Genomic DNA, 26,392 nt, shown 5'->3' on the forward strand with positions numbered 1-26,392 from the left:
CCTTTATCCTCACTCTGGTCTCCCCTCTCCATAGATGGATTTCCTGAGACACCTTCAGTGTGAACTGCCCCCCATTCTCTGCAGCACCCAATCGACAGAGGCCCCATTTCCTTAGAGCCTCCCCCAAATGACCTGACCTAAGCCCAAATCCTAGAATCTTTCTTTCGAACACCTTCTTTCTGCGATGCCCAGGGTTCCCCCTCAGGAAGAGTAACAAACAGCTTGTCCACTATGGGAGTGTGCCTGAGGCTGCAGGCACTGACAGTGTGGATGGAGAGAATACACACGGGCGGCCCCGGCGAGGGTAAGGATGCCGAAAGTAGGTTCTTTCTCTTTCCAAGCCACCCTTGCTCTGCTCATTCCCCGGCTGGTCCATTTCCAGCTCCTGTTCTTTGTTCTCAGACTTGATCTTAACAACACAGTGTTCCTGTGTCTTGGATGCTTTCCTGCCCACCTGCTCTCATGCAGTTCCACCTCCTCCAAAGCCACCTGCCTCCCCCCTCGACCCTCTGCCTCTCGTCTCAGGGCCTGGACATCAGGTATGTGTTGCCGGGCCCCTCTGCGGCGAGGGGTGACTGTATGACCCAGTCCTGGCTAACACGGCACAGAAGAACTCAGCAGAGGGGGTCCTGGAGGCTCCCTGCTGTAAGGGACAGGTGGGAGAGGAGAGCTGGCTCGTCCCCTGCATCCTCCTCTGCCTCGAAGCTGCATGAGGCCGGGAGCCAGGGCAGCCAATTGAAATCATGAAACACAGGCACCAGGAGGCAAGGAGGGGGCGGAGGAGGGCTCGGGCAGAAAGGCTGGATCCTGGATGACTCCAAACACTTGTAACTGGGGCTGCGCCCTGGACCTCCTCCTTGTGTCCTTCTCTGCCATTCTCGGCCTGGCCCTGACCCTCGTCTGCAGCCTCAGCTGGGTGTGCATGCTGGACGCTGCTCCCTCCTGCTGGACTACTCCACGGGGCGTCCTCCTCTGTTAGCCTCTGGTCCATAACTTCCCGGAATAGTTGTTGGTGGGAGAAGGGAGGACCCTGGAGAAGCCTGTCCCCACCCAACTGCATAGCCAGACTCGCCCTCCCCTCGAGCGGTGAGCGGGCAGAGAGTCTCACCAAGCACCTCCCTCCACGTAGCTGCAGGGCCTCCTCCTTGGTCAGGGAAAGGAGGGGTTAAGACAGGATCAAGTTCAGAGTCCTTAGCCCAGCCCCCAGGCCCTCCTACTGCTCCAGCTCCTGTTTTCCTCACCACTCCCTGCCTCCCTGGGCCTGGAGGCCTCCCAGCTGCCTGGCCTCTGATTCCCCGCCAGCCTCCGGGCATTTGCTCAGACTGTCTGTCCCTCCCCCTGCAAGGCCTTTCCCCACCTGCTTCACCAGGTGAAAGGTTACCTGTTCTTGGAGGCCCAGCTCCAAAGCCTCCTGGCCCTGCTTCCTTCCCCCAATGGTCGTGGTTCTATTTGTGTGGAGTTTCTCCAGCTCTGAGACACTGTCAGGGGCCTTGCCTATTCTCTGCTGCCCCTCCTGCTCTAGGGCCTCCGGGACACCCTCCACCCTCCCGGGCACAGCCTGTCTGAAATACGAGGTGTGGGACCTGTTAGGGAGACGTGAAACAACCAGCTTCTCGATGACACAGCACAACCTTGTTTCACCTGCAGTCGAGTAATTCCATTTGTTTTCCTAGTCTATCTCGATGTAAAGCTCTTTCTGATAGGTAGTGCTATCAGATTTCTGAATGTTTCTGTTTACGGGAATTCCTTGCTTTCCAAAAGATCATCCTCGGCCAGTATCTTTGTTTGCTAAAGGTTTCGTAAGAACACTCTACATTCAGGTAGCAGGAAACACCTGTATTTCCTCATGTCTCCTTACTCCAGCCATGGTATATATATATATATATATATATTTTTTTTTTTTAATAAATTTATTTATTTATTTTTGGCTGCACACGGGCTCTCTCTAGTTGTGGAGAGAGGGTGGCTACCCCTCCTTGTGGTGCACCGGCTTCTCATTGCGGTGGCTTCTCTTGTTGCGGAGCACGGGCTCCAGGGTGCGCAGGCTTCAGTAGTTGCGGCACGCGGGCTCAGTAGTTGTGGCTCACGGGCTCTAGAGCGCATGGTCTTAGCTGCTCCGCGGCATGTGGGATCTTCCCAGACCAGGGCTCGAACCCGTGTCCCCTGCATTGGCAGGCAGGTTCTTAACCACTGCACCACCAGGGAAGTCCCAAGGATGTTTTAAATTTAATGTTTAATTGGAATAAAATATACAAAACATAAAATTTACCATTTAAACATTTTTAAGTGTACAGTTCAAGGGCATTAAGTGCATTCACATTGTTGTGCAAACAGCATAACCATCCAATCACAGAACGTTTTACATCTTGCAAAACTGAAATTCTATACTCATTAAACATTAACTCCCCTTCCCCCCTCCCACAGTCCCTGGCAACCAGCATTTTACTTTCTGTCTCTATGCATTTGACTTCTCTAGGTGCCTCATATAAGCAGAATCATATGGTGCTTATCTTTTTGTGACTAGTTTATTTCACTTAGCATAATGTCCTCAAATCTCATCATGCTATAGCACATGTCCGAATGTCCTTTTTTAATGTCAATACTATTCCGTTGTAGGTATACACCACATTTTTCTTATCCTATCATCCACTGATGGAAGCTTGGGTGGCTTCACCTTTGGGCTATTGTGCATAATGTTGCTATGAACAGGAGTGTACCAATATGTCTTCTAGACTCTGCTTTCAGTTAGTTTTGGTCTATAGCCGGAAGTGGATTGGCCAATCACGTGGTGATTCTACATTTAAGTTTTTGAGGCACCGTCATACTGTTTTCCACAGCGGCTAGATGCTGTTATTTTTAAGGCCATATTTTAGCACAACAGTGAGACCAGACCAGGATCTCCTTGGTTGCCTGGCTGCCAGGAGGATAGAGGTTGGTGGTGCCCCCTGGCACATGCCCCAGGATGTCTGGTGGCGTGGCTCTCACAGCCCCCTCTCCACTCTCACACGCCACTTCTTGCCCCTCCTGTTCTGGGATCTGCTGAACTTGAGTCTATTTCCTCTCTCCGGGTAAAGGTTGTCAGCAAAGGCACTTAGCAGAGTGCCTTTCAACTTCAAATGTCTAATCCAAATCAATTACTCAATTACCTGTTTTAAATTAGGATCCAAAATCTGTTGTTAACTCTGAGAATGTGTCCAATTCTCTTAAACATTATACTGTCGACTGAAAAAAAGGCACAACGTGAGACCTGTGAGTTAAGTTTCATCTGGGGTGAAATGAGGACTGCAGCCCAGGAGACAGCATTTCAGATAGCTCTGAGAAACTGCTCCAAAGAGGCGGGGGGAAGGTCAGTATATATGTGATTTTAGTGAAGGGAGAGTGCATGCAATCAAGCTCATATCTTTTGCAGAAGGTTTCTGCTAGTCTCATGAAGGTTACTGCTAGTCACGAGCCCCCCATGTCACCATGAAGGATTTTAGTGCTGTTCTAGGTACGAGGAGATGCAAGGATTGGGCTCATAAAATCTTCTCCTGAAAATACCTAGCTCTCTGTTCTGCCAGTTTTTCCCAGAGCACAGAGGGCCTCATTCCTGATCTCCACCCTGGACTCCTTTCAGGGGGTGTGGAAGGTCAGCAGCTGCAGCAGCTCATGATTTAAACCTTGTAGAGGCAGATGGCAAGTGCCAATGGCAGGTGCCAATTTGTAGTTGACAATACGTACGTTAAAATGAAACACACTTGTCTTGATTTCAACATAAAAATATTAAAAGAGTGGGCTTGATTTTATTGGTCATCTTTATACTTAGTTCTTAACCTTCCAGAGGCTGACAACTGCTAAATCCCTCAGGGCCCAATTTTCCCGCCTGAGGAAAGACCAGTAGGATTGTCCAGTGGATGATGCTGGCGGCCTGGCAGCCAGTGGCCGAGACCAGTTCCCCTGAGGTCACCAGGTGCTGTCTGCAAGGAGTGTGATCCCCTGTGCTCCGCACCTGGTGCCCGTCTCTGCCAGCCACTCGGAGGACCCAAAAGCCCCCATGGTCACACGCTCAGTCTAAAGCTCCCTATCCACTCTCACTGTCCCTATAAGAAAGGACAATGGGCAGGGGGGTCGTGGTTTTAGACACACACCTCCTGATGTCCAGCATGTGGGAACCATCCGCACCTCCCCCCGGGTATGGAGAGATTGGGTGAGCAGGGCTCATGGGGGCCGTGGCCCCGTGCCTCTGGCTGCTGACCTTTCCAGACTCCACCAGGTGACGCTGGTGACCTCTGCCAGGCACCTTCCTAAGGAGTTTTCTGGTTACTTCCTCCCTGAGTTGGTATCGCCATCACCGTGGGCTGAAATTGCTGTGGACCAAAGCTTTCAGCCAAGGCCTCAACTCTGGAGCTGTAGCCATCCTGGGGGACTTCTCTTGTGATGTTGGGGGTCACATTGAGGCTGATTTTATAGTCACTAGATCTTTAGGGTCTCCAAATGGGGTGGTCTCAGCTTATGACCGTGGAGTGAAGAGATGCTTAATCCTCACCTCGATTTGAGTCTACAGCCCCCGTCTAGTTGCTCTACCATGAGCCTGTCTTTATGGAGGCCTCTAATGTTCGGTGACCATTCTGCATTCTCATCAGAGGACATTTATGTCAACCTGGCTGCAGCTCACATGGATGTTTAATCCAGTTCTGCATCTCACAGTGGTTTTGTCTGGCTAAAGTCATGCTAGTGAAAGGGAAAAGAATCAGGAAGAAGGAAGTTTACAGAAAACAATGACAAAAAATAACTTTAAGCAAGGAGCAGTGTTTGCAAGTGTCAAATGTCAAATGTCAACCTTGGTTTGAATCTTTGGCCCTCCCCTGATTTGGTGGAAGAAAGCTCCGGCCTCTCCCCTCCCCTCAGATTCCTTATCTGCAAAATCACATTATATACCTGGCATATGTTACAGGTGATTGTAAGAACAGACTTACAGTGTGTGTGGTCGTCATGGGATAACACCCATCACTCCTCCAAGGGCCTCACAGTCTGTTGGTGGAAGGTCTTCCTTCAAAGAGCCCGAGGCAAGATGTGCTGAGCCCAGTAGGACCTGGAATGTCAGGGCTGGACTTGTTTCTCTAAGGGGATCAGCATCAGGGTGAGAATAGCCCAGGGTGAGGCCTAGTAGGCAGAGTGTTTGTTTGACCTGAGTGACTCAGAGGTTGAGGGCTTTCAGTTTCCATTTTGCTTCTCCGGGTATATCTGGGCCCAGAGGGTGTGTCTGGTTATTGCAGAGACGCACAGCTAGTGGCTGCATCTTCACAGCTGAGAACAACTGGATCTTGTTCACACTCGGCCAGAGGATGATTCCTGGGTAAGCAGGGGGGTGTAGGATCCCCACCCATCCTCAGGACAACTGTCTGAGAAAAGTATGACTGCCACTGATTTACAGAAGAAGGGAGATCGAAGCTCAGAGAGATGAGGTCATGGGCCCGAGGTGGCAGGTTAAGCAGGGGCAGAGTCTGGATTTGGAGGCAGGTTTGTCTGACTGCTTCCTCCCGCCCCTAAACAGTGCAGAGGGAGGGCGACACCTGCTCAGGTGAGCTCAGCTCGAGATGCAGACTCCTGAGGCCTGAGTGGTGACCCCAGGAGGAAGGTGGGTGTTGGGGGGTACTCCGTCCTTTGGGAAATTTGGAGGAAGCAGAGGGGGTGGAGTTGGGTATGGATGTCAGAACCTCTCCTCCTGTGGCCTGGCCACCTTGAAGCAGCCCCCAGGGTGCTGCGGTGACGCTGAAGGGGCTCAAGGATTTCTTCGGAGATACAAGGAATCAAGGTTTGTTCACCCACCCTGTCTCTGAGTGCCTGCTCAGTGCCAGGCCCTGGGGGGATACTGAGGCCTGAGAGGGGAGGGCCAGGAGACCAAGCAGGGAGACGCAGGGCTTTGTCTTCCGATGCTCACCGGGCCCTCTGCTCAGGACGCGGGTGATGGGTGGTCCTGTGCGGGGAAGATGGTCCCGCTGAGGAAGTGGGGTGACCTGGCTGCAGAGACCTGCACCGTGTTTGCTGTTGGGCGATCTTGAGATGAAAAGTCAAACTGTACACCTGTGTCAAAGAAAATAATAAAAAATGTGTAATCGGAGTAGAAAAGGGTTTTCTTTGAACTAACCGAGGCCTCTAGCCCAGAAGACAGCCTCTCAGATAACTGTGAGGAACTGCTCTGGAGAAGCAGGCTTTTCAGCACAGGTTTATGTCTTGTCAGAACAAAGACCATCGGACGAGTCAGGGATAATTTTCTTCAAGGTTTCACAAAATACAGAACAGCATGTACACAGCGAGTCAGTATGGCCTTGGCACCTAGGAAGGAAATCCTAACATGGAAGGAATACCGCATTGGCTTCCCAGGAAGGGAGGCATTTCATCTTTATTTTTAACAGGGACATTCTTTACTTCTGGTCAATGCGCCGTCTTCTTTAATAACTACAATCGATGTATGGTGTATGTTTGATAGGCCACAAACAAGTGTTTTAGTTATAGCATAAATTCAAGTAAACTCTTGTATAAGCCAGAATCACATTCCATGGGGAGGGAGCAGCCTGTGCAAAGTGGGGTGTAATCAGAGGCCAGGCAGCTGGGAGGCCTCCAGGCCCCGGGACCAGGCCCAGGGAGGCAGGGAGTGGTGAGGAAAACAGGAGCTGGAGCAGTAGGAGGGCCTGGGGGCTGGGCTAAGGACTCTGAACTTGATCCTGTCTTAACCCCTCCTTTCCCTGACCAAGGAGGAGGCCCTGCAGCTACGTGGAGGGAGGTGCTTGGTGAGACTCTCTGCCCGCTCACCGCGCGAGGGGAGGGCGAGTCTGGCTATGCAGTTGGGTGGGGACAGGCTTCTCCAGGGTCCTCCCTTCTCCCACCAACAACTATTCCGGGAAGTTATGGACCAGAGGCTAACAGAGGAGGACGCCCCGTGGAGTAGTCCAGCAGGAGGGAGCAGCGTCCAGCATGCACACCCAGCTGAGGCTGCAGACGAGGGTCAGGGCCAGGCCGAGAATGGCAGAGAAGGACACAAGGAGGAGGTCCAGGGCGCAGCCCCAGTTACAAGTGTTTGGAGTCATCCAGGATCCAGCCTTTCTGCCCGAGCCCTCCTCCGCCCCCTCCTTGCCTCCTGGTGCCTGTGTTTCATGATTTCAATTGGCTGCCCTGGCTCCCGGCCTCATGCAGCTTCGAGGCAGAGGAGGATGCAGGGGACGAGCCAGCTCTCCTCTCCCACCTGTCCCTTACAGCAGGGAGCCTCCAGGACCCCCTCTGCTGAGTTCTTCTGTGCCGTGTTAGCCAGGACTGGGTCATACAGTCACCCCTCGCCGCAGAGGGGCCCGGCAACACATACCTGATGTCCAGGCCCTGAGACGAGAGGCAGAGGGTCGAGGGGGGAGGCAGGTGGCTTTGGAGGAGGTGGAACTGCATGAGAGCAGGTGGGCAGGAAAGCATCCAAGACACAGGAACACTGTGTTGTTAAGATCAAGTCTGAGAACAAAGAACAGGAGCTGGAAATGGACCAGCCGGGGAATGAGCAGAGCAAGGGTGGCTTGGAAAGAGAAAGAACCTACTTTCGGCATCCTTACCCTCGCCGGGGCCGCCCGTGTGTATTCTCTCCATCCACACTGTCAGTGCCTGCAGCCTCAGGCACACTCCCATAGTGGACAAGCTGTTTGTTACTCTTCCTGAGGGGGAACCCTGGGCATCGCAGAAAGAAGGTGTTCGAAAGAAAGATTCTAGGATTTGGGCTTAGGTCAGGTCATTTGGGGGAGGCTCTAAGGAAATGGGGCCTCTGTCGATTGGGTGCTGCAGAGAATGGGGGGCAGTTCACACTGAAGGTGTCTCAGGAAATCCATCTATGGAGAGGGGAGACCAGAGTGAGGATAAAGGTATAATCGGTGAAGAAGGACAGTCATGCTTTTCAGCCAAGGGAGGGAGTGTTGTGTTGGTGGCAGCACAGTGATGAGTGTTTGCTGTCTCATTTCCTCATGCTCTCAGGGTAACCCTGTCTGAGGCTGGGGTCCTGTGAGAGTCTTTACGTCCAACAGGAGAATAGCATCGCCCTATTGTGAGTGCCAGGCCAGCCTGGGATGTCAGAGGCTGTTTGTTTGTTTTCTTCCTCAATCCTTTATAAATAGTCATGTAAATAAACAGAAGGGAATATCCCCATAGACTTTAAAACTCCTCTTGTTATTAACTTCAATTAACAATGAAATATTTCCCATTATACTCACTCTTCTTTGGAGCATAGCTACCTTTTTGGACCTTTATATCTACCTCTTTGGACACACTTTATCTAAACTCTTCTCATTTGAATATTATTATGAACTCATGGCCTTTCACAGACTCAACCTGGCCTAAAAACATGATCATAGTAATCATTGTTATTGTTATTTTTATTATTATTATTATTATTATTATTATTACTATATGTAAGTCGTTAGGACTTACCTGTGGTGCCCCTTCTAAACACTGCTCTGAATGTCTTTGAGAGCATCCTTGCCTTTGGAGTAGCAGATATGCCGGCCTGTAGAATTCACTTCCCCTGCAAGGAGTCTTGCTTCCCTTGGGTAGACAGAAGCCCATGGGTGCCTATGTGGGTGGGCAAGATGCGGCTGGAAAATGTATCTGTTTAAGGTGACAGTTCACTCCGATTATTCTGGTTTAACCTCTGTTCTTATCCCTACTTTTCTTAGAGAACTTGGTTTCATCAACACGAACGTGTCTCCTACACTGACAGTTGTCACATCAGGAAACATCAGGCTCATTTCTTGTTGTCACTTGATCCAGCTGCTTCCATCATCCTTAAGGTGGTGGTGCCTGAAACCAACCCATTCTTATGGCTTACTTACTAAAGTGACTTCTGCTTTCTTAAAGTTAAAAGAATACAAAGTAATAAGTGCATATGGTTAAAACAAATCAATTCATGCAGAGGGTTCTGCTCGTTACTTCCCAAGGAAAAGCTTTTTCTTTAGACAGTTAATCGATATCTCTAAATGATATTATTACATTGGGAGAGAGAATAGTGTGAGCGTGTACTCTGGAGACAGGAACCTGGACTTGAATTCCTGCCCTAGCACAAGCTGGGTGCTTTGAGTAAATTACTTAACCTCTCTGAGCTTCAGTTTCCTTCCTTACAGGGTCCTTGTGAGAATTAAAAGTGAGTGAATGCATACCAGGCACTTAGAATGGTGCCTGGTACAAAGTGGGGAGTCATCAACCACAATAGCTAATAAATATTAGGTATTGTGTTCTTCTTTTTCTTGATTTAAAAATTTTGATATTATTTATTTACTTTACCAGGAAAGATAATGATTTCATTTATTTTTCTACTTTTGCTTATACCCCTCCCTACCTTCTCCTAATATCATTATATCACTAGTTTTATATCCTCTATTAGAAAACTTTGTAGTTGTAAGCACTTTATTTATGCCTTCATTTCTTAGGCCCTCAACTAGAGCCAGTACTTCTTGACTCCCCACTTTGAAAAATGAGATATTAATCCTCCTCCTCCCTTCAGTGTTTCACCTCCCAACTTCTAGCAGTGTAATTTAATGTTTATATTGATTAACAAGTACATTTACTTCTCATATTTAAAGTGTTTTATTTTAAAAGATAAAAATTATTTTATAATGACTATAAATGAAATACAAACTTAAAAATGTTTGAATCACTATATTTTACACCTACAAATTATATAATATTGTATATCAGCTGTACTTCAATTTTAAAAAGTCTCGAAAATAATCAAAATTGGAAAGCCAGGACTTGCACATAAATAAATTTACTTTAGATTTTTTTTAAAAATCAAACAGGGTTTACATTTTTGTGATGTTTTAAATGCTGTTTTCTTTTTTCCTTTAACATCGTTTTTGGAGTATAATTGCTTTACAATGTTGTGTTAATTTCTGCTGTATAAGAAAGTGAATCAGCTATATGCACAGTATATCCCAATATCCCCTCCCACTAGGCCCCGCCCCACGCTCAAACGTCACCCCGCCTAGGCCCCGCCCCACACTCAAACGTCACCCCCCCCACTTCCCGACCCACCCTAAACCCCACCTCTGCCTAAGTTCCACCCCCGCCTTAAACTCCGCCCCCATAGCCAAGGCTTTTTTTTTTAAACTCTTTTAGATTAAGGTTCTGTTTTACCTTGTTGATTCATTGTTGATGATTCTTTTATATTTTTATTTTTCCTAATAAATCTTTTATTTTTCAAATTTTATTCTTTATACTTTGTTATTGCTCTCTCCTTTTGGCTTGTTCCCCCCCCCCCCTTTTTTTCTTTTTTCTGTTGTGGTTTTATTTTACCTTGTTGCGGTTGTTTCTATTATAGTTTTATTTTTCCTAAAGTATTTTTTATCTTTCTATTTTTATTTTGTTTTTTATTCTTTGATATTGTACTACTCCTTTTTTCTTTCTTTCTTTTTTTTTTTTTTACCACACCGCGAAGCTTGTGAGATCTTGGTTCCCAGGCCGGAGGTCGGGTCTCAGCTCCTGTGGTGGGAGTCCCGCGTCCAAACTGCTGGACTAACAGAGAACCTCAGACCCCAGGGAATATTAATTGGAGTGAGGCCTCCCGGAGGTCCTCATCTCAGCAACAAGACCCCGGCTCTATCCAACTGCCTGCAAATTTAGTGCTGTGGGTTCCCTCTATGTAAGCCCTGGGTTCCTTTCTCCCTCAGTGAAGCAGGAAAAAGAAAAAGATGTCATTAAGTATTTCCAGGAGAGAGTGAGCAGGGAAAAACTGCAACACCTGCTCACTGAAGACGAAGGCCGGAAGAGATTTCGGGCTGAGGCTGATTTGCCCAGGTAACCTGCAGGGCTGCAGCAGAAATGTCACCCACATCACCCTGCCCCAGGCTAGTTTCCTCCTGGCAGACACACCTCCTCCAGGCAGGATCCTATGGTTGGGGTCGAGGATGTTCCTTCTCATGTTTCCATTGGGAATGTTTCCTCCTTGTCATTTGCTGGCAGTGAACAGCCTCAGGTTGAGAAGAGATGAAACCTGCAAGGAAGGGGCATGTTATGACCTTGGACAAGTTACTGAACTACTCTCTGCCTTAGTTTCTTTATCTGTTCAATTTTATTGTGAGGAAACTGAGATAATGTATGCAAAGTGCTTTGCATGACGGCTGACACATAGTAGGTGCTCAATTAATATTAAAAATCTTGTTGGGAAGAGATGGGGCCAAAGAGCTTTTTTTCCTAGAGATGAGGCCCAAGCAGGACTCTATTTAGGACAAGTCAGAAAATCCTGACACCATTAGTTTGCCTTCCTGGGGATTCTGGCTGGAGCCCTTTTATTCCCCACCTTAGGAATTGTACCAACACTGCAGTATCCTGCTGGCCCATAAGGCAGAGAGGCTGGAGTGGAATTGGATGGAGCTGGGTTGGATCCTGGCTCTATCCCTGCCCAGCTCTGGGGCTCTGAGCTTAAGAGTTGGGGTCTCAGATCTGTCATATGTCCAGTGGGAATAGCAATTCAATCTGATGGATTGTGGTCATGGACTTAGAGTGAACTGCAGGGTCAGAGGCGGGGAACCAAGTGCAATCATCTCATCCAAAGGCCCAGGGAGGCCTGGACCAGGGTCAGACCCAGGGGTCAGGATGGAGCAGAGGGGTCCAGGTTGGAGGACTAGTAGGAAGGCTTGGGCAGCAGAGCCAGGACTAGAGTGAGACGAGTGGGTCCCTAGGACACAAAACTGAAGGGGCTGTGACCCTAGCAGAGGCCCTGTGAGTGGGAGAAGGGACATTTCTTCCCTCCCTGACTTGATCCCCTCATGCTGGGCGTAGAGGGCCCTGGGTGACTGTGTCCTCCACACCCTGCCTGGGACCTGGGGTTCTCCATTGCCATCTGGGACCCTCTTCCAATCTACATAGAGTAGCCCTGACCAGTGGGAAGGCCGTGTGGCTTAGTGAGACCTCCAGCATCACAATGAGTGGCTGCCAATTTTGTGTAATTTGAGGGATTCTGACGAGACTTCACAAGTCCCCACCAAAGAGGAAAATTCTTCCTCCACCAGCTTGTGCAAATGCAGGTCTCTTCAGGCTTAGCAGTTCACATGGATGTTTCTTAAAGTCTCTTGAATATTTGAGAGGTTCCATAAAGTTGCACATGGCCTTGGTGTGCAGGCATGTGAAGCTGTTCACCAGCTAAGGTATGAGTTAAGCTGGTGACCCCTGAGAGGTCGGGGGTGCTGGGTGATGGGTCAGGAATCAGTGAGGCGGGCTGGAGAGTCCAAGGAGAACCAGAGTTAATAGCATATCACCTGCTTCCCAGTCAACTGGGGCAGTGGATGGACCCAGTGACCTTCAGCTGAGAAGGCCAAGGGCATCAGTCTTGGAAGACAGCAGATGTCAGGCAAAATGATGGTTAAGGTCACTTTTAGCTCTGAGTTTGGGGTTTTTTTTTTTTAATTCTAAATACGCAGAGCTAGCCGTTCCTCAAAGTATGAGGGCACGGTCCCCAGGACTGTCCTTACATTTGACACCAATGGCAAATTTGGGAGATCCCCAAAGCTACCATCAGGTCTGAGAATTCCCTATAAGGAGGCACAGAACTCCCTGAAAACTGTCACGATCCCAGTTATGGTTTACTACAGGGAAGGATGCCGGTTCCCATCAGCCACAGGGCAGAGTCTGGGCGGGTTTCACACAGGAAGCTTCCATTGTCTCAGGACGTGTCACTGTCCTGGATTCAGTGTGTGTCAGGGCACACGGAGCACTGCCCGCCAGGGACGTTCACTCTGTTTAAAGAAATATATTCTGACACTTGTTAAAACAATAAGGAAGACTCTCTTCAGGACTATCGTGATAGGTGTGAAGACCATTGCAGCAGAGGAGACAGATGGGCTCAAGTCCGAATACAGCAAAGATGAGTGGGGATTTGTAGCCGATGATCAGAGTGAGGGGGGTGGGATGGAAAATCACTGAGAGGAGACATCGAGGGCAGGGGGATTCTTGTTGAAATTTGCTAACAGGATTCTTGCTAAAAGCAAGTAAAGGACTTATGCATCAAAGGTGGGAGATGAGGAGTTTGATCAGATATCAAACATGATAAGATCTAAACAGTGGGAAGGCTTCTCACTAAACTGACTTGGACGAATTTTTGCTGAGACTGGGCAATACAGGCCGTCAAGGACAGGACACCAAAGGCGGAGGTTGAGGCCTATTGGAGAAGAGGGCTCAGAAGAGCCTGACTAAAACTTGACCAAGGAGAGAACCTTTTTCAACAGGACCCTCAGTGTATGGAGTTTTATTTGGGCTCAGTCACGTGCTGCCCGCACAGCTGACCTGTTGTCTCCTGCCCTCCCGGAGGTCAGACTAATGCCCTAGTGTCCAGCTCCTCCAGAGGTCAGATGTGCTACCACGTGACCCAGAGGCCCCATCACATGTCACCCTGTTAGACTGTCCGGTGGCCAAAGGCCCAGGCAGACAAGGACACTCGTATCAGCCAGAATATTCTAGGGGCTTAGGGACCCCTTCCCAGTAGCCAAGGGCAAAGAGCAGGTTGACTCTTCACTACACACTAAGGTTCTCTGAAAGAAGGTTTTTCTGCTCCAATCCCACTTCTCTGTGTTTATCTGTGGAGTTCCCACTCTACCTACTCTTCGGAAGTGATTGTGTTGACCTGCCTCTGAGGCGTCTTAATCAAATCCCTATCTTAAGAGGTCCTTGTCGACAGATGAATGGATAAAGAAGATGTGGCACATATACACAGTGGAATATTACTCAGCCATGAAAAGAAACAAAACTGAGTTATTTGTTGTGAGGTGGATGGACCTAGAGACTATCATACAGAGTGAAGTAAGTCAGAAAGAGAAAAACAAATACTGTATGCTAACACATGTATATGGAATCTAAAAAAAAAAAAAAAGGTTCTGATGAACATAGGGGCAGGACAGGAATAAAGACGCAGATGTAGAGAATAGACTTGAGGACACGGGGAGTGTGAAGGGTAAATGGGGATGAAGTGAGAGAGTGGCATGGACATATATACAGGACCAAATGTAAAATAGATAGCTAGTGGGAAGCAGCCCCATAGCACAGGGAGATCAGCTTGGTGCTTTGTGACCACCTAGAGGGGTGGGATAGGGAGGGTGGAAGGAAGATGCAAGAGGGAGGGGATATGGGGATATACGTATACATATAGCTGATTCACTTTGTTATACAGCAGAAAGTAACACAACACTGTAAAGCAATTATTCTTCAATAAAGATGTTAAAAAAATTTTTTTAAATAAAGATAAGGATACAAAGAAAAAAAAAGAGTATCCTAAGATGACCTTTTTTTATTTATTCCATGACTGAATAAGTATATGGAGCATCTACAAGGTACAAAATGTGTTTAATGTTGAAAAAAAAATTTACATTTGTAAAATTCTTTTCTATTTGATTTATAATAAAATCTCTATAATTTATTTATTTATTTTTAAACTGAATATTTCAGCTTACTTTTTTTTTTTTTTTAAACTTTGGGTTTATTTATTTTATTTATTTATTTATTTATGGCTGTGTTGGGTCTTCGTTTCTGTGCAAGGGCTTTCTCTAGTTGTGGCAAGTGGGGGCCGCTCTTCATCGCGGTGCACGGGCCTGTCATTATCGCGGCCTCTCTTGTTGCGGAGCACAGGCTCCAGACGCGCAGGCTCAGCAATTGTGGCTCACGGACCTAGTTGCTCCGTGGCATGTGGGATCTTCCCAGACCAGGGCTCGAACCCGTGTCCCCTGCATTGGCAGGCAGATTCTCAACCACTGCGCCACCAGGGAAGCCCCAAAATCTCTATAATTTATGTAGGATAGATCTTGTTGAGCCTATTTTATGGACAAGCAATCTATCTTTCTAATCCCTTGACCTTCATTGTTACAGAGAAGAGGCAGATGCACTATATGAATATCTGAATGAGCTGAAAGCAGACTTGGCCATGGGGGATCAAGACACACTCCAGCAAGACCAGCTGGACAGGAAGAGGTTTCTGGAGGAGTTTCCTTGGGTGAGGCAGGAGCTTGAGGAGAGCATAAAAAAGCTCCACGCACTTGCAGACAAGGCTGACAAGGTCCACAGGGACTGCACCATCTCCAACATTGTGGCCAACTCCACTGGCGCTGTGTCTGGTGTCCTGACCATCCTCGGCCTGGCTTTGGCACCCGTGACAGCGGGGGCGAGTCTGGGACTCTTTGCCACTGGGTTAGGGCTGGGAGCAGCGGCTACCGTGACCAGTGTGTCCACCAGCATCGTGGAACATGTAAGCACGTTGGCAGCAGAAAACGAAGCCAGTCGCCTTACGTCAACTGCCGTCAACAAAGAGGTATTTGAGGGGGTTGTACGTAACAGCACAGCCCAGTTTGCTTCCTCTACAAGGAGAGTCTTCCAAGCCGTGCAAGGCATTGGGAACAATGTCCGTGCCATCAAGTTGGCCAAAGTCAACCCTGGCTTAGCAGCCAGGGCTAAGCGCTTCACGACCACTGGGCAAGTCTCAGTCAGAGGCGGCAAGCAGGTGCAGAAAGCTTTTGGAGGCACGGCTCTGGCAATGACCAAAACGGCCCGGATTGTGGGTGTGGCCACCGCAGGTGTCTCCCTTCTGATGGATGTGGCCTTCCTGGTGAAAGAGGCAAAGCACTTGCATGAGGGAGCAAAGACGGAGTCGGCTGAAAGGCTGAGGCAGCAGGCCTGGGAGCTGGAGAAGAAGTTGGAGGTGCTCACCGGGATCTATGAGAGTCTGCAGTAGGGCCTGACTCAGCCACTCCCCAAGCTGTGCAGGGACCAGGGACACATGCAGGGCTAAGGTGCAGAGGCACCTCGTTAGAGGGAAAAAGAGAGTGAGATAAAAAGATAAAAGAGGGGAAGCTGGGCTGGTCTCTCTGACTCTTGTTTTGATCTGTTGGCTGGGCTATGCCATTTTCCTAGAAGAAGAGAAATCCTTAAACCCTCTTGTATTCAAAACATGTAATTTTCATCCCTAAATTCTCCCTCTTGGCTCGAGTTGAGTCACAAAACTTCAAGTACCGCTGTTCAAAAATTATTTCAAAAAATCACAGAATAAATGTCACCTTTTGTCTCCATCTCTCTAGATCAATTTCCACTGCAGTAGTTTTTAAAAACCTTAATAGGAAACTAAAACCTTTTTATTTGCCCAACAATCCCATGATCAGGGAGCCAAGTTCATTGACCCAGCCCTGACCTCATCCTCTGTCTCTCGAAATGCCTGTTGTTGGCGTGTAGATGGGAGATGCTGTGACATACCATCAGATGTGAACTCTCTTGCTCTTATATTTCTTTATCCCTCCATGTTGCCCCTCTGAGCATTTCACCAAAGGCCTCCATCATCCCAAGGGGACCACAGCCTGAAATCAAACATAGAAATTTCTGGCTTTTGTGTTCATCGATTTTTTTTTATTAGAGTTGATTTACAACATTGTGTCAGTGGGACTTCCCTGGTGCCGCAGTGGATAAGACTCTGTGCTCCCCAATGCAGGGGGCCTGGGTTCGATCCCTGGTCAGGGAACTAGATCCCACATGCATGCCACAACTAAGAGTTTGCATGCCACAACTAAGACCTGGTGCAATCAAGTAAATAAATAAATAATAAATATATATATATATATATATATATATATATATGTATATATATTGTGTTTCAGGTATACAGCACAGTGATTCATTTACATATATAGAAAATAATATATATATATATATATATTCTTTTTCAGATTCTTTTCCCTTATAGTTTATTACAAAATACTGAGTACAGTTCCCTGTGCTATACTGTAGGTCCTTGTTGATTGTTTATTTTATATATAGTAGTGGGTATATGTTAATCCCAAACTCCTAACTTATCCCTCCATGCCCCTTCCCCTTTGGAAACCATAAGTTCGTGGTTAGCAGTAATCTTTTCATGTTCCACTACATGTGTTTTTTTTGTTTGTTTGTTTTCAGCAAAAACTCCTATATCCTGGCTCCTCCTTTACCTCTTTGGAACAGTCCCTCAGAGCTACCCCAGAGGCTGCCTCCCGGGCTGTAGTCTCAGTAAGGTCACTGAATATAACATAATTCTCACCTTTTAGGGTGTGCTCTTTTTCAGTGGGCAGTACTGAGTCATGGATGGACTGATGGTAAGGACCTGGCTCCTGCAGCTGTGGGAGCTGTCCAGACAGGTCTGAAATCTGCAAGGCAGGCCAGCAGGAAGGGCCGGCAGAACGTTCAGGCCCAGGCTGAAGCTGTGGTCCTCAGCGGAATTTCTTCCCATCGCTGCATCTTTAACTTAAACACACCCGCAAGGTTCCTTTTGCCTTATAAGGCAGCATATTTGCAGTTTTCCCGGATTAGGATGCGAACACCTCTGGGAGGCCTACCACAGCCCCCGAGAGGCCACCACCCTTCCCGTTCATTCATTCATTCATTCTCTCATTTCTCCCCCGCATGGTCCGCCTAAGCGCTAGGCCGGTGCTGAGGGCCAGGGGCACAAAGGGAGGCAGTCTGCGGTCCCGACCTCGAGGGAGGCCACTGTGGAGGCCCAGGCAGCCAGAGAAACAACTGACCGTGATGCACAGTGGAGGTCGGGGTTCAGAGGACCTCGGTGACGCGGTGCGGGGTACGATCTGGGAAGAGAGAAGGAAAGGCTGGCTTGTGTGGAGGGAGGAGGGTGTCTGTGGGGACAGGAGCTGCGCCAGGGCGTGAGGGATGCCACGGCTACAAAGGAATGGTACCCTCTCTGCAGTCAGGTTTATTCCCACCCTTCGTGGCAGGAGGGGAAGGAATCGGGTTCTAGGAAAACCAACACTGATGTACTAGGGAGTGGAAAGCAAAATTCCCAAGGTTTCTGAAGAAAACAATGGAGACCTGAAGTGATTGTCGAGGGGACCTCCGCTTAGTCCTTGAGCCGCGGCCCCCTCCTTCCTCCCCTCCCCGCTCCCTCCCGCTCCTTTTAGATCAGGTGTTGCTGGTTTGAGAAGCGCAGGCAGGTGGAGAGTCCAGGCGGGACCAGAGAGACTGGGGCGCGTGTGCTCTGCCCTTCATCCCACAGAGAGTGGCAGGAGAGAGACCCAGCCAGGCCCTCCCTGCCGAGGGGCACACCTGAGGCTGGGGCACTGCCAAGGGCCGCTGGGCTGGGCCTCGCTGCGGGGTGAGGCCTGTAAAGGCCTCTCCTTTCACCGGCCTTCTCTGAGGGCCCCCGGCCTCGCCTCCTCCAACTGCTAAGTGCTAGGGACGCAAGGGAGAACCAGGGTGGCCTGTAAAAGGAGAATTCAGGCTCCCGCCACTTGCAGCTGAGTGAATGGGGTGGGAGGTGGGGGAGGGCGGATTGGGAAGGTCTCCTTTCCTCTGCTGTCACATTAGGGTAATTCCCCACCCTCATTCCTGGCCCAAGGTCATCGGCTCCCCTCGGGGGAAATCCTGCCCACAGTTACAAAGCCCCAGTTACTTCATCTCCTGCTGCCATTAACCACATCCGCAGCCCATTCGAGAAAAATCTCCAGCAAAGCAGCGTGTTCACCACACTATCCCCAGTGTCGCCCTCAGTGTCACGTTGGGGGCACAATAAATACCCCTCTTCCTTCCTTCCTTCAAATATCGCACATTAATTTGTCTGTAGCGTGGCAGGCAGGCGCTAGGCTGAGACTTAGGCTTTAGATCTTTCTTCACTTTACAGCTGAGGAAAGGGAGGCTCAGAGGGGTGAAGTGACTTGCCCAAGGTCACACAGCAGGTAACAGAATGGATATTTGGACCTAGTTCTTCTACCTGACTTTTTCCACTTGACCCAAAGTGTCCCAGCGGGGAAGTGTGGAGGCAAGGAGAGGGGGTGGCCTTTTAGGGTGGCAGCCAGAACATCCGGAGACGAGCTGGGACAAGTGGGCTGAGGCAGGGTCACGATGAGCATCAGAGGTCAAGGGAGGAACCCGTGAGGGTTTGGCCTTCATCTTGTGGGCCACAGGGACCGGAAGTTGGTTCCTGCTTTGGGCCCTTGTACACCTAAAGTAGTCTCAGGGAGAGGGTTTGTCACAAGCATTCAGTTTTCTCACCTGAAGAATGGCACCGATATATGGATAAGTGTTAATAATCCCAGTGGAAAGTTTGAGTGAAACACACCTGGGTTAAAATCCCAGCGCTGCCCCTTCATGGTTGGGGGATGTTGGCAAATGATGAAATTATTTACCTTTTCTGCGCCTCACTATCCGGCAAGGGGAAATGGGCCTGATGACACTCTTCTTGCAGGGCCCTTGTGAGGCTCAAAAGGGACAAGTCGTGTAAAGCACCCAACAGCATAAGCATCTGGCAGCGGTAGCTGCCATTATTATTATTATTACCATTAGTCAGGTCTTCTGGGTGGGTCATACCTAGCACCAAGCACGCCAGCCAGGGAGCTCCCAGGAATTCTGTGGCTCCTCCTCCCCGCACAGAACTTGAAACCCTTTGTTTCTGGCTTCCTGAGTGTCTGTTCCTGTGCACAGAAACTCAGACTTAGAATAGCTGCTGTTGATCCCCATGATTATCCTACTGAGAAGAGTGAGAAAAAGACTGGCAGGGAGACAGGAGACGCAGGGCCTAGCCCCAGCTCTGCCCTGACTTGCTGTGTGATCTTGTGTGAGTCATTTCCATCTCTGGGCCTCGTACAAGGGAGGTAGACTGGACGACTCTAAGAACCTTTCACTTCTTATTTTGGTAACTGAGGCCTGGAGATAGAAATCCTTTGCTGTGCCCAAACCCTGGTGCATGCAGGGTCCAGTTCAGAATCAGGCCTGGGAACGGATGCCCACCAAGTTCAGGTGCCCAATTCGTGAAGCCCCCAAGGACTTAATTATAAGGAGTTCCCATAATAGAGCGAGGGGGGCTAGATTCAGCAAGTTAAAATAGCTCTTTATGGGCTAATAGGAAATGCTTGCAAAGACATGTTAAGGGAAAAAGCAAAGTAAAGGACAGTGTAGGGTAACATGCATCCCTGTATTAAAAAGGGGAGAAAAGGAGAGGAAGGATGTCTGTAGAAGCAACTGGAAACACGGGCTGCCTCTGGGGAGGGGGCCTGGGTGGCAGGAACGGGAGAGTGGGAGACTTTTCATGGTGCCTTCTTTGTACCTTTTGAATTTTGTACCACGTGAATATTTTATCCAGGCAAACAAATTAAATAAGTAACATAATCAGGCAGTTTTGCCCTGACCCAGCTTTGTCCTGACCCAGCTCCCCGCACGCTTAACCTCCTGCATTCTGGAAATACTCCAGGGCTTGTGTTGTCCTTATCAAAATTCCTTTAGGCCTTTGACTCCTGTCTCAGCCTGACTGCAGCATCCACCAGCCTGTGGGAGTGGGGTGAGTCACAGACACCCTCGGCCAGCTGTTTGCCATCTGTAGGCCTTCCTGGGAAAGAGCCCCTTCCAGCTGTGGCCCCCATCTCTGTAAAGCCGCTGGTACCCCTTTCATCTCTCTTTCTCCTATGTCTCCGGATCGACTGGAATTCAAATGAATTCAACCTGCATTTATTGGATGTGCCAGGCACTGTGCTAGGAGCAATGAAAACCTCCTGACAGATCTGAAAGGGGGGGATTACTAGAGCAAGGAAAGAAGTGTGGGGGTGGGGTGGGGGGTCATTCTATATGTATGTCTGCAGGGAGGTACTTCTGAGTACATTTCTTTCGAGGTACCACCTCCTCCAGGAAGCCTTCCCTGATGACACCTCCCTGTAGACATAAAGGCCCCTGACTCCCAGCCCAGGACTCGCCTGGAGCTCAGGCCGGCATCACAGAAGGCTTCGAGAAGCAGGGATTTCCAGGCACTCAGACCCTGGGCAGTCCTTTGGCAGGTGGCACAGATGGGTGGCACTAAGTGCTGTCCCAGAAAGGGAATTGCCTACTTTATAACCTGGGGTGACTCTGCCCTGGTTGGGCTCTGCTTACAGCAGCCTGCCAGGGCAATCCGGGGAGGGGAGGGCCACCTGATAAAGGCTAGCTCATGGACCCTCCTAAGGGAACCAGATAGGAATCCTGCCTGTTTACAGGTAAGCAAATGAAGGTTTAGGAAAATGAAGTGGCTTGCCCCAGGCTCCTAGGCAGGGATGACCCAGCTGTGGCAGGGCCTGTGCTGTTTCCACGACACCATTTTGCCTGTGCTCAGAGGTCCACAGCCCTCCCACCAAAACATGCACACGTTCCTGACAAGGAGCCTGGAACCCCGCCATGAGCTTTCTTTCTTCCTGGTTACCACGAACAGCCCCTAAGAAGCAGCAGGCGCCCCTGAAGGCGTTATCAGCCATTTCTACTTGAGTGTAAATTAGTTATCAGACCCTGAGACTGGAGCCGAATGCAGGGCCCTGCCCCAAATGACACATGGCAGGTGAAGAGGGAGAGGTCCCTGGGCAGGGCTGTGCCCTGGGAGTGGCTGGGTGGAGTTTCCCCAGAAGCACCTGTGCCCTGGGCCCTGTGTCCAGGTGGCACTGTGAAGGGAAGTGTCCAGGGGTGGAGGTGCAGGGCGACGTGGAAAGAGCACTGACTTTTCCCGGGTTCCAACCTGAGCTCTACCACCTCTTACCTGCGTGGCCTTAGGTGAGCCAGTCACCTCCCTGAGCCTCACAACCTCACCTGTGCCACGGGGATACTATTACCGTATCTACCTTGCAGGTGGGGGTCTTCGAGAAGATGCTCCATCCCAGGGTTCTCAAATTGACCGAACATTGGAAGCCCCTGGAGGGCTCCTTAGAACCTAGGGTCCCCACCCCAGAGTTTCTGCTTTAGTTAGTCTGGGGAGGGGCCTAACTAACGAACGAACTAACTAAGTGCCCTAACAAGTTCCCGGGTGGTTCTGATGCTGGTTGTGCTGGGATCACTCCTCTACAAAAGATCTCTATGAGAACAGACTTGTGGTTGTCGAGGGGAGGGGGAGGTGGGGTGGGGGAGGGATGGAGTGGGAGGTTGGGATTAGCAGATGCAAACTGTTATACAGAGAATGGATAAAGAACAAGGTCCTACTACAGCACAGGGAACTGTGTTCACTATCCTGTGATAAACCATAATGGAAAAGAGTATGAGAAAGAATATATGTATGAATATCTACCTATATAAAACAGTCACTCTGCTGTACAGCAGAAATTAACACAACATTGTAAATCACTATACTTCAATAAAATAAATTTTTAAAAAAGATGTCTATGAAACTAGGAGATCAGGGAGGGGAGCAGGTGCAGAGCAGAGCCTATAAAAGACACTAAATACAAACTTGACATTTTGCAGGGATTTCACGCCCCTGTCACCACAGTTGAACAGAGGGTACCCAGGAGGCAAAGAAGAGGTGGCTAGGGGGCCGAGGTTCAAGGGTCAGGGCTCTGAGCTCTCTCCAATAACCCCTCCTTTAATCCCCCCATCTACTCTGTAACACTGCAGTGAGCAGGTCTTTTGCACCTACTTCATACATGAAGAAACAGGCTGGGAGAGGTCATGGGACATGTCCAAGGTCATGCACGCAGCAAGGTGGAAATTGAATCGGAAGCCAGACCTCTGACTCTGACCCCTGGACGTTTTCTAACACACCACACTGCCTCTCCTAATGGTCATCCAGCGGATGTAAAAGTATATTGAGAGCGGTGCAAATCCGTGCGGGTGGTTCTTCTCCCCTGGCTGGCCCGGAAGCCCCAGCTCTGCAGAGGCCGCTCTTTGCCCCCAGGCTTTGGTTCGTGCCACCCCGCCCCCCAGTTCCTCGCCCTCGTGGGTCCTTCTGTCTTCCTGGAAAGGGACTGTAGCCACTGACGCTCCCCCCGCCCCCAGGCCCTGATGCGGTGCCAACACCCAGGAGGTGCTCAGTGAACTTGGGGTTCTCCTCCCCTCCTCCCCCGGCCCCAGCCCAGCTCCCTGCTCTCCACCCTCCTGGGAAAGGCTGTCCTCAGAGCCCCGCAAAAGTGAGATCCTCCCTCCTGAGCCCCGGGAGCCTGCACAGGCTGCCTGAGTGGAGCGGGCGGGAGGCATGCTGCATCCCCCCAGGCCAGCTGACAGGGTCAGAGGGGAAACTGCGTTTGCTGCTGGGCCCCTGGGGACCCTTGTCTCTCAGAGAGGCCGGCTGGGTCTCTGCACAGGAGCTCCTGGGGAGAGGGGGCAGGGATGGGGGAGGCAGGAGGGAGGAAGAGGAGAGGGGAGAGAGGAAGGCAGGCATGGAGAAGAGGAGGGACAGGGCGAAGGGGAAGGGAGGCAGAGGGGGTTGGGAGAGAAAGAGAAAAAGAGGCAGAGGCGAGAACCAGAGACAGAGGGTGACAGAAGATTGGAGAGCATGAGATGCAGAGAGGAAGAGGCAGGAGAAAAGCGTCACAGAAACTGGAGAGGGAAAGCACGTTAGAGACGAAGTAGAAAGAGGTGTGAGAAAAAGACAGAGAGGCTTAGACAAAGAGCAACAGACAGGCAGAAACCTCCAGAGACCAGGCAGGCGAGGCCCCGAGGAAATACTGGAATTTCCCACATCTCGCAGATTTTCTTTTGGTTTTCTTTGTGTCTGTGCTGTGAGGCTTCAGGCCTGGGGCCAGCACCACATCGAACTGACCAATAAACATCACCGTCACGGCCACTGATGGCCTGATGGGTACTGGCCCAGCCGTAGAACTTGGAGGAAGCTGGCTGGGCCCGGGGGAAAGTGGTCAGCTCCCCACAAGCCATGGGGAAGAGTTCCCCTGGGGCCCTGACTTGTAACAGACTCTTGGGAAAGCCCCTGCTCACCCTCCCCCAAGCACATCCAGAAATTCTTTTTTTTTCTTTTCTATTATAGTTTATTACAAGGTATTGAATATAGTTTCCTGTGCTATACAGTAAGACCTTGTTGTTTATCTCTTTTATGTATAGTAGTGTGTATCTGCTAATCCCAAACTCCTAATTTATCTCTCCACACCCCTCCCCCTTTGGTAACCATAAATTTGTTTTCTATGTCTGTCTCTTTCTGGTTTGTAAATAAATTCATTTGTATCTCTGTCTTTTTTTGTTTTTTTTATATTCCACATATACGTGATATCCTATGATATTTCTCTTTCTCTGTCTGGCTTACTTCACTTAGTATGATAATCTCTAGGTCCATCCATGAAATAATGCAAATGGCATTATTTCATGCTTTTTCATGGCTGAGTAATATTCCGTTGCATATATAAATACCACATCTTTATCCATTCAACTGTCGATGGACATCTAGGTTGTTTCCATGTCTTGGCTGTTGTAAATAGTGCTGCAATGAACACTGGGGTGCATGTATCTTTTCAAATTAGAGTTTTCTCCAGATATATGCCCAGGAGGGGTATTGCAGGATCATATGGTAACTCTATTTTTAGTTTTTTAAGAAACCTCCATATTGTTCTCCATAGTGGCTGTACCAATTTACATTTCCACCAACTGTGTAGGAGGGTTCTTTTACCTCCACACGCCCTCCAGCATTTATTACTTGTAGATTTTTTGATGATAGACATTCTGACTGGTGTGAGGTGATACCTCATTGTAGTTTGATTTCTCTGATAATTAGTGATGTTGAGCATCTTTTCATGTGCCTGTTGGCCATCTGTATTTCTTCTTCGGAGAAATGTCTAGATCCTCTGCCCATTTTTTGATTGTGTTGTTTGTTTTTTTTTATATTGAGTTGTATTAGCTGCTTGTACATTTTGGAAATTAATCCCTTGTTGGTCCCATCGTTTGCAAATATTTTCTCCCATTCTGTAGGTTGTCTTTTTGTTTTATTTATGGTTTCCTTTGCTGTGCAAAATCTTTTAAGTTTAATTATGTCCCATTTGTTTATTTTTGTTTTTATTTCCTTTACTCTAAGAGACAGAACCAAAAAATATTGCTGCAATTTATGTCTGAGTTGTTCTGCCTATGTTTTCATCTAGAACTTTTCTAGTATCGGTCTTACATTTAAGACCGGATCTTAGAGGAAATGCTTTCAGCTTTTTACCATTGAGTATGATGTTAGCTGTGGGTTTGTCATATATGGCCTTTATTACGTTGAGGTAGCTTCCCTCTTTGCCCACTTTCTGAAGAGTTTTTATCATAAATGGATGTTGGATTTTATCAAAAGATTTTCCTGCATCTATTGAGATGATCATATGGTTTTTATTCTTCAATTTGTTAATGTGGTATAGCACACTGATTGATTTGAAGTTATTGAAAAATCCTTGCATGCCTGGGATAAATCCCACTTGATCATGGTGCATGATCCTTTTAATGTATCATTGGATTTGGTTTGCTAGTCTTTTGTTTAGGATTTTTGCATCTATGTTCATCAGTGATATTGACCTGTAATTTTCTTTTTTGGTGCTATCTTTGTCTGGTTTTGGTATCAGGATGATGGTAGCCTCATAAAGTGAGTTTGGAAGTGTTCCTTCCTCTGCAATTTTTTGGAATAGTTTCAGAAGGATAGGTGTTATGGTGCCTCTAAACGTTTGGTAGAATTTACCTGTGAAGCCATCTGGCCCTGGACTTTTGTTTGTTGGGAATTTTTAAAGTAGTGATTCAACTTCAGTTCTTGTAATTGGTCTGTTCATATTTTCTATTTCTTCCCAGTTCAGTCTTGGGAGATTATACCTTTCTAAGAATTTGTCCATTTCTTCTTGGTTGTCCATTTTATTGGCATATAGTTGCTTGTAGTAGTCTCTTATGGTCCTTTGTATTTCTGTGGTGTTGGTTGTAACTTCTCCTTTTTCATTTCTGACTTTATTAATTTGATTTTGATTTGATTTGATTGATCTCCCTTTTTTTCTTGATGAGTCTGGCTAAAGGTTTATCAATTTTGTTTATCTTTTCCAAGAACCAGCTTTTAGTTTCACTGAACTTTTCTATTGTTTTTTTAGTATCTATTTCATTTATTTCTGCTCTGATCTTTATGATTTCTTTCCTTTTACTAACTTTGAGTTTTGTTTGTTCATCTCTCTGTAGCTGCTTTACGTGTGAGGTTATTTATTTGAGACTTCTCTTGTTTCCTGAGGTAAATTTGTATTGCTATAAACTTCCCTCTGAGAACTGTTTTGCTGTGTCCTTAGGTTTTGGATCATTGTGTTTTCACTTTCATTTGTCTCTAGGTATTTTTTGATTTCCTCTTTGATTTCCTCAACGATCCATTGGTTGTTTAGTAGCATATTGTTTAGCTTCCAGATGTTTGTGTTTTTTGCAGTTTATTTCTTGTAGTTGATTTCTAATATCACAGCGTTGTGGTTGGAAAAGATGCTTGATATGATTTCAGTTTTCTTAAATTTACCGAGGCTTGCTTTGTGACCCAGCATGTGATCTATCCTGGAGAAAGTTGCACGAACACCTGAAAAGAATGTGTATTCTGCTGCTTTCAGATGGAATGCTCTATAAATATCAGTTAAGTCCGTCTGGTCTAATGTGTCATTTAAGGCCTGTGTTTCCTTATTAATTTTCTGTCTGGATGATCTGTCCATTGGTGTAACTGGGGTGTCAAAGTCCC

General features: G+C 48.3%; 1 protein-coding gene across 4 annotated transcripts; it reads left to right on the forward strand.

Annotated features, from left to right (window-relative positions):
• The first annotated feature begins 300 nt into the window (after nt 1–300).
• LOC118902658 (apolipoprotein L3-like) lies at nt 301–16,043 on the forward strand. Of its 4 annotated transcripts, none has more exons than XM_036867248.1 (2): nt 301–319; nt 14,857–16,043. In XM_036867248.1, the coding sequence occupies exon 2, from the start codon at nt 14,912–14,914 to the stop codon at nt 15,713–15,715; it is 804 nt and encodes a 267-aa protein (XP_036723143.1). In that variant the 5' UTR covers nt 301–319; nt 14,857–14,911; the 3' UTR covers nt 15,716–16,043. The 4 variants fall into 4 exon arrangements, with proteins under 4 accessions (XP_036723143.1, XP_036723141.1, XP_036723142.1 ...); XM_036867246.1 differs by lacking the exon at nt 301–319 and adding an exon at nt 5,079–5,335; XM_036867247.1 differs by lacking the exon at nt 301–319 and adding an exon at nt 5,362–5,617.
• Nucleotides 16,044–26,392: the final 10,349 nt, after the last annotated feature.

Source organism: Balaenoptera musculus, chromosome 10, assembly GCF_009873245.2.
Source record: "Balaenoptera musculus isolate JJ_BM4_2016_0621 chromosome 10, mBalMus1.pri.v3, whole genome shotgun sequence".
In the NCBI taxonomy this organism is placed as follows: Eukaryota; Metazoa; Chordata; class Mammalia; order Artiodactyla; family Balaenopteridae; genus Balaenoptera; species Balaenoptera musculus.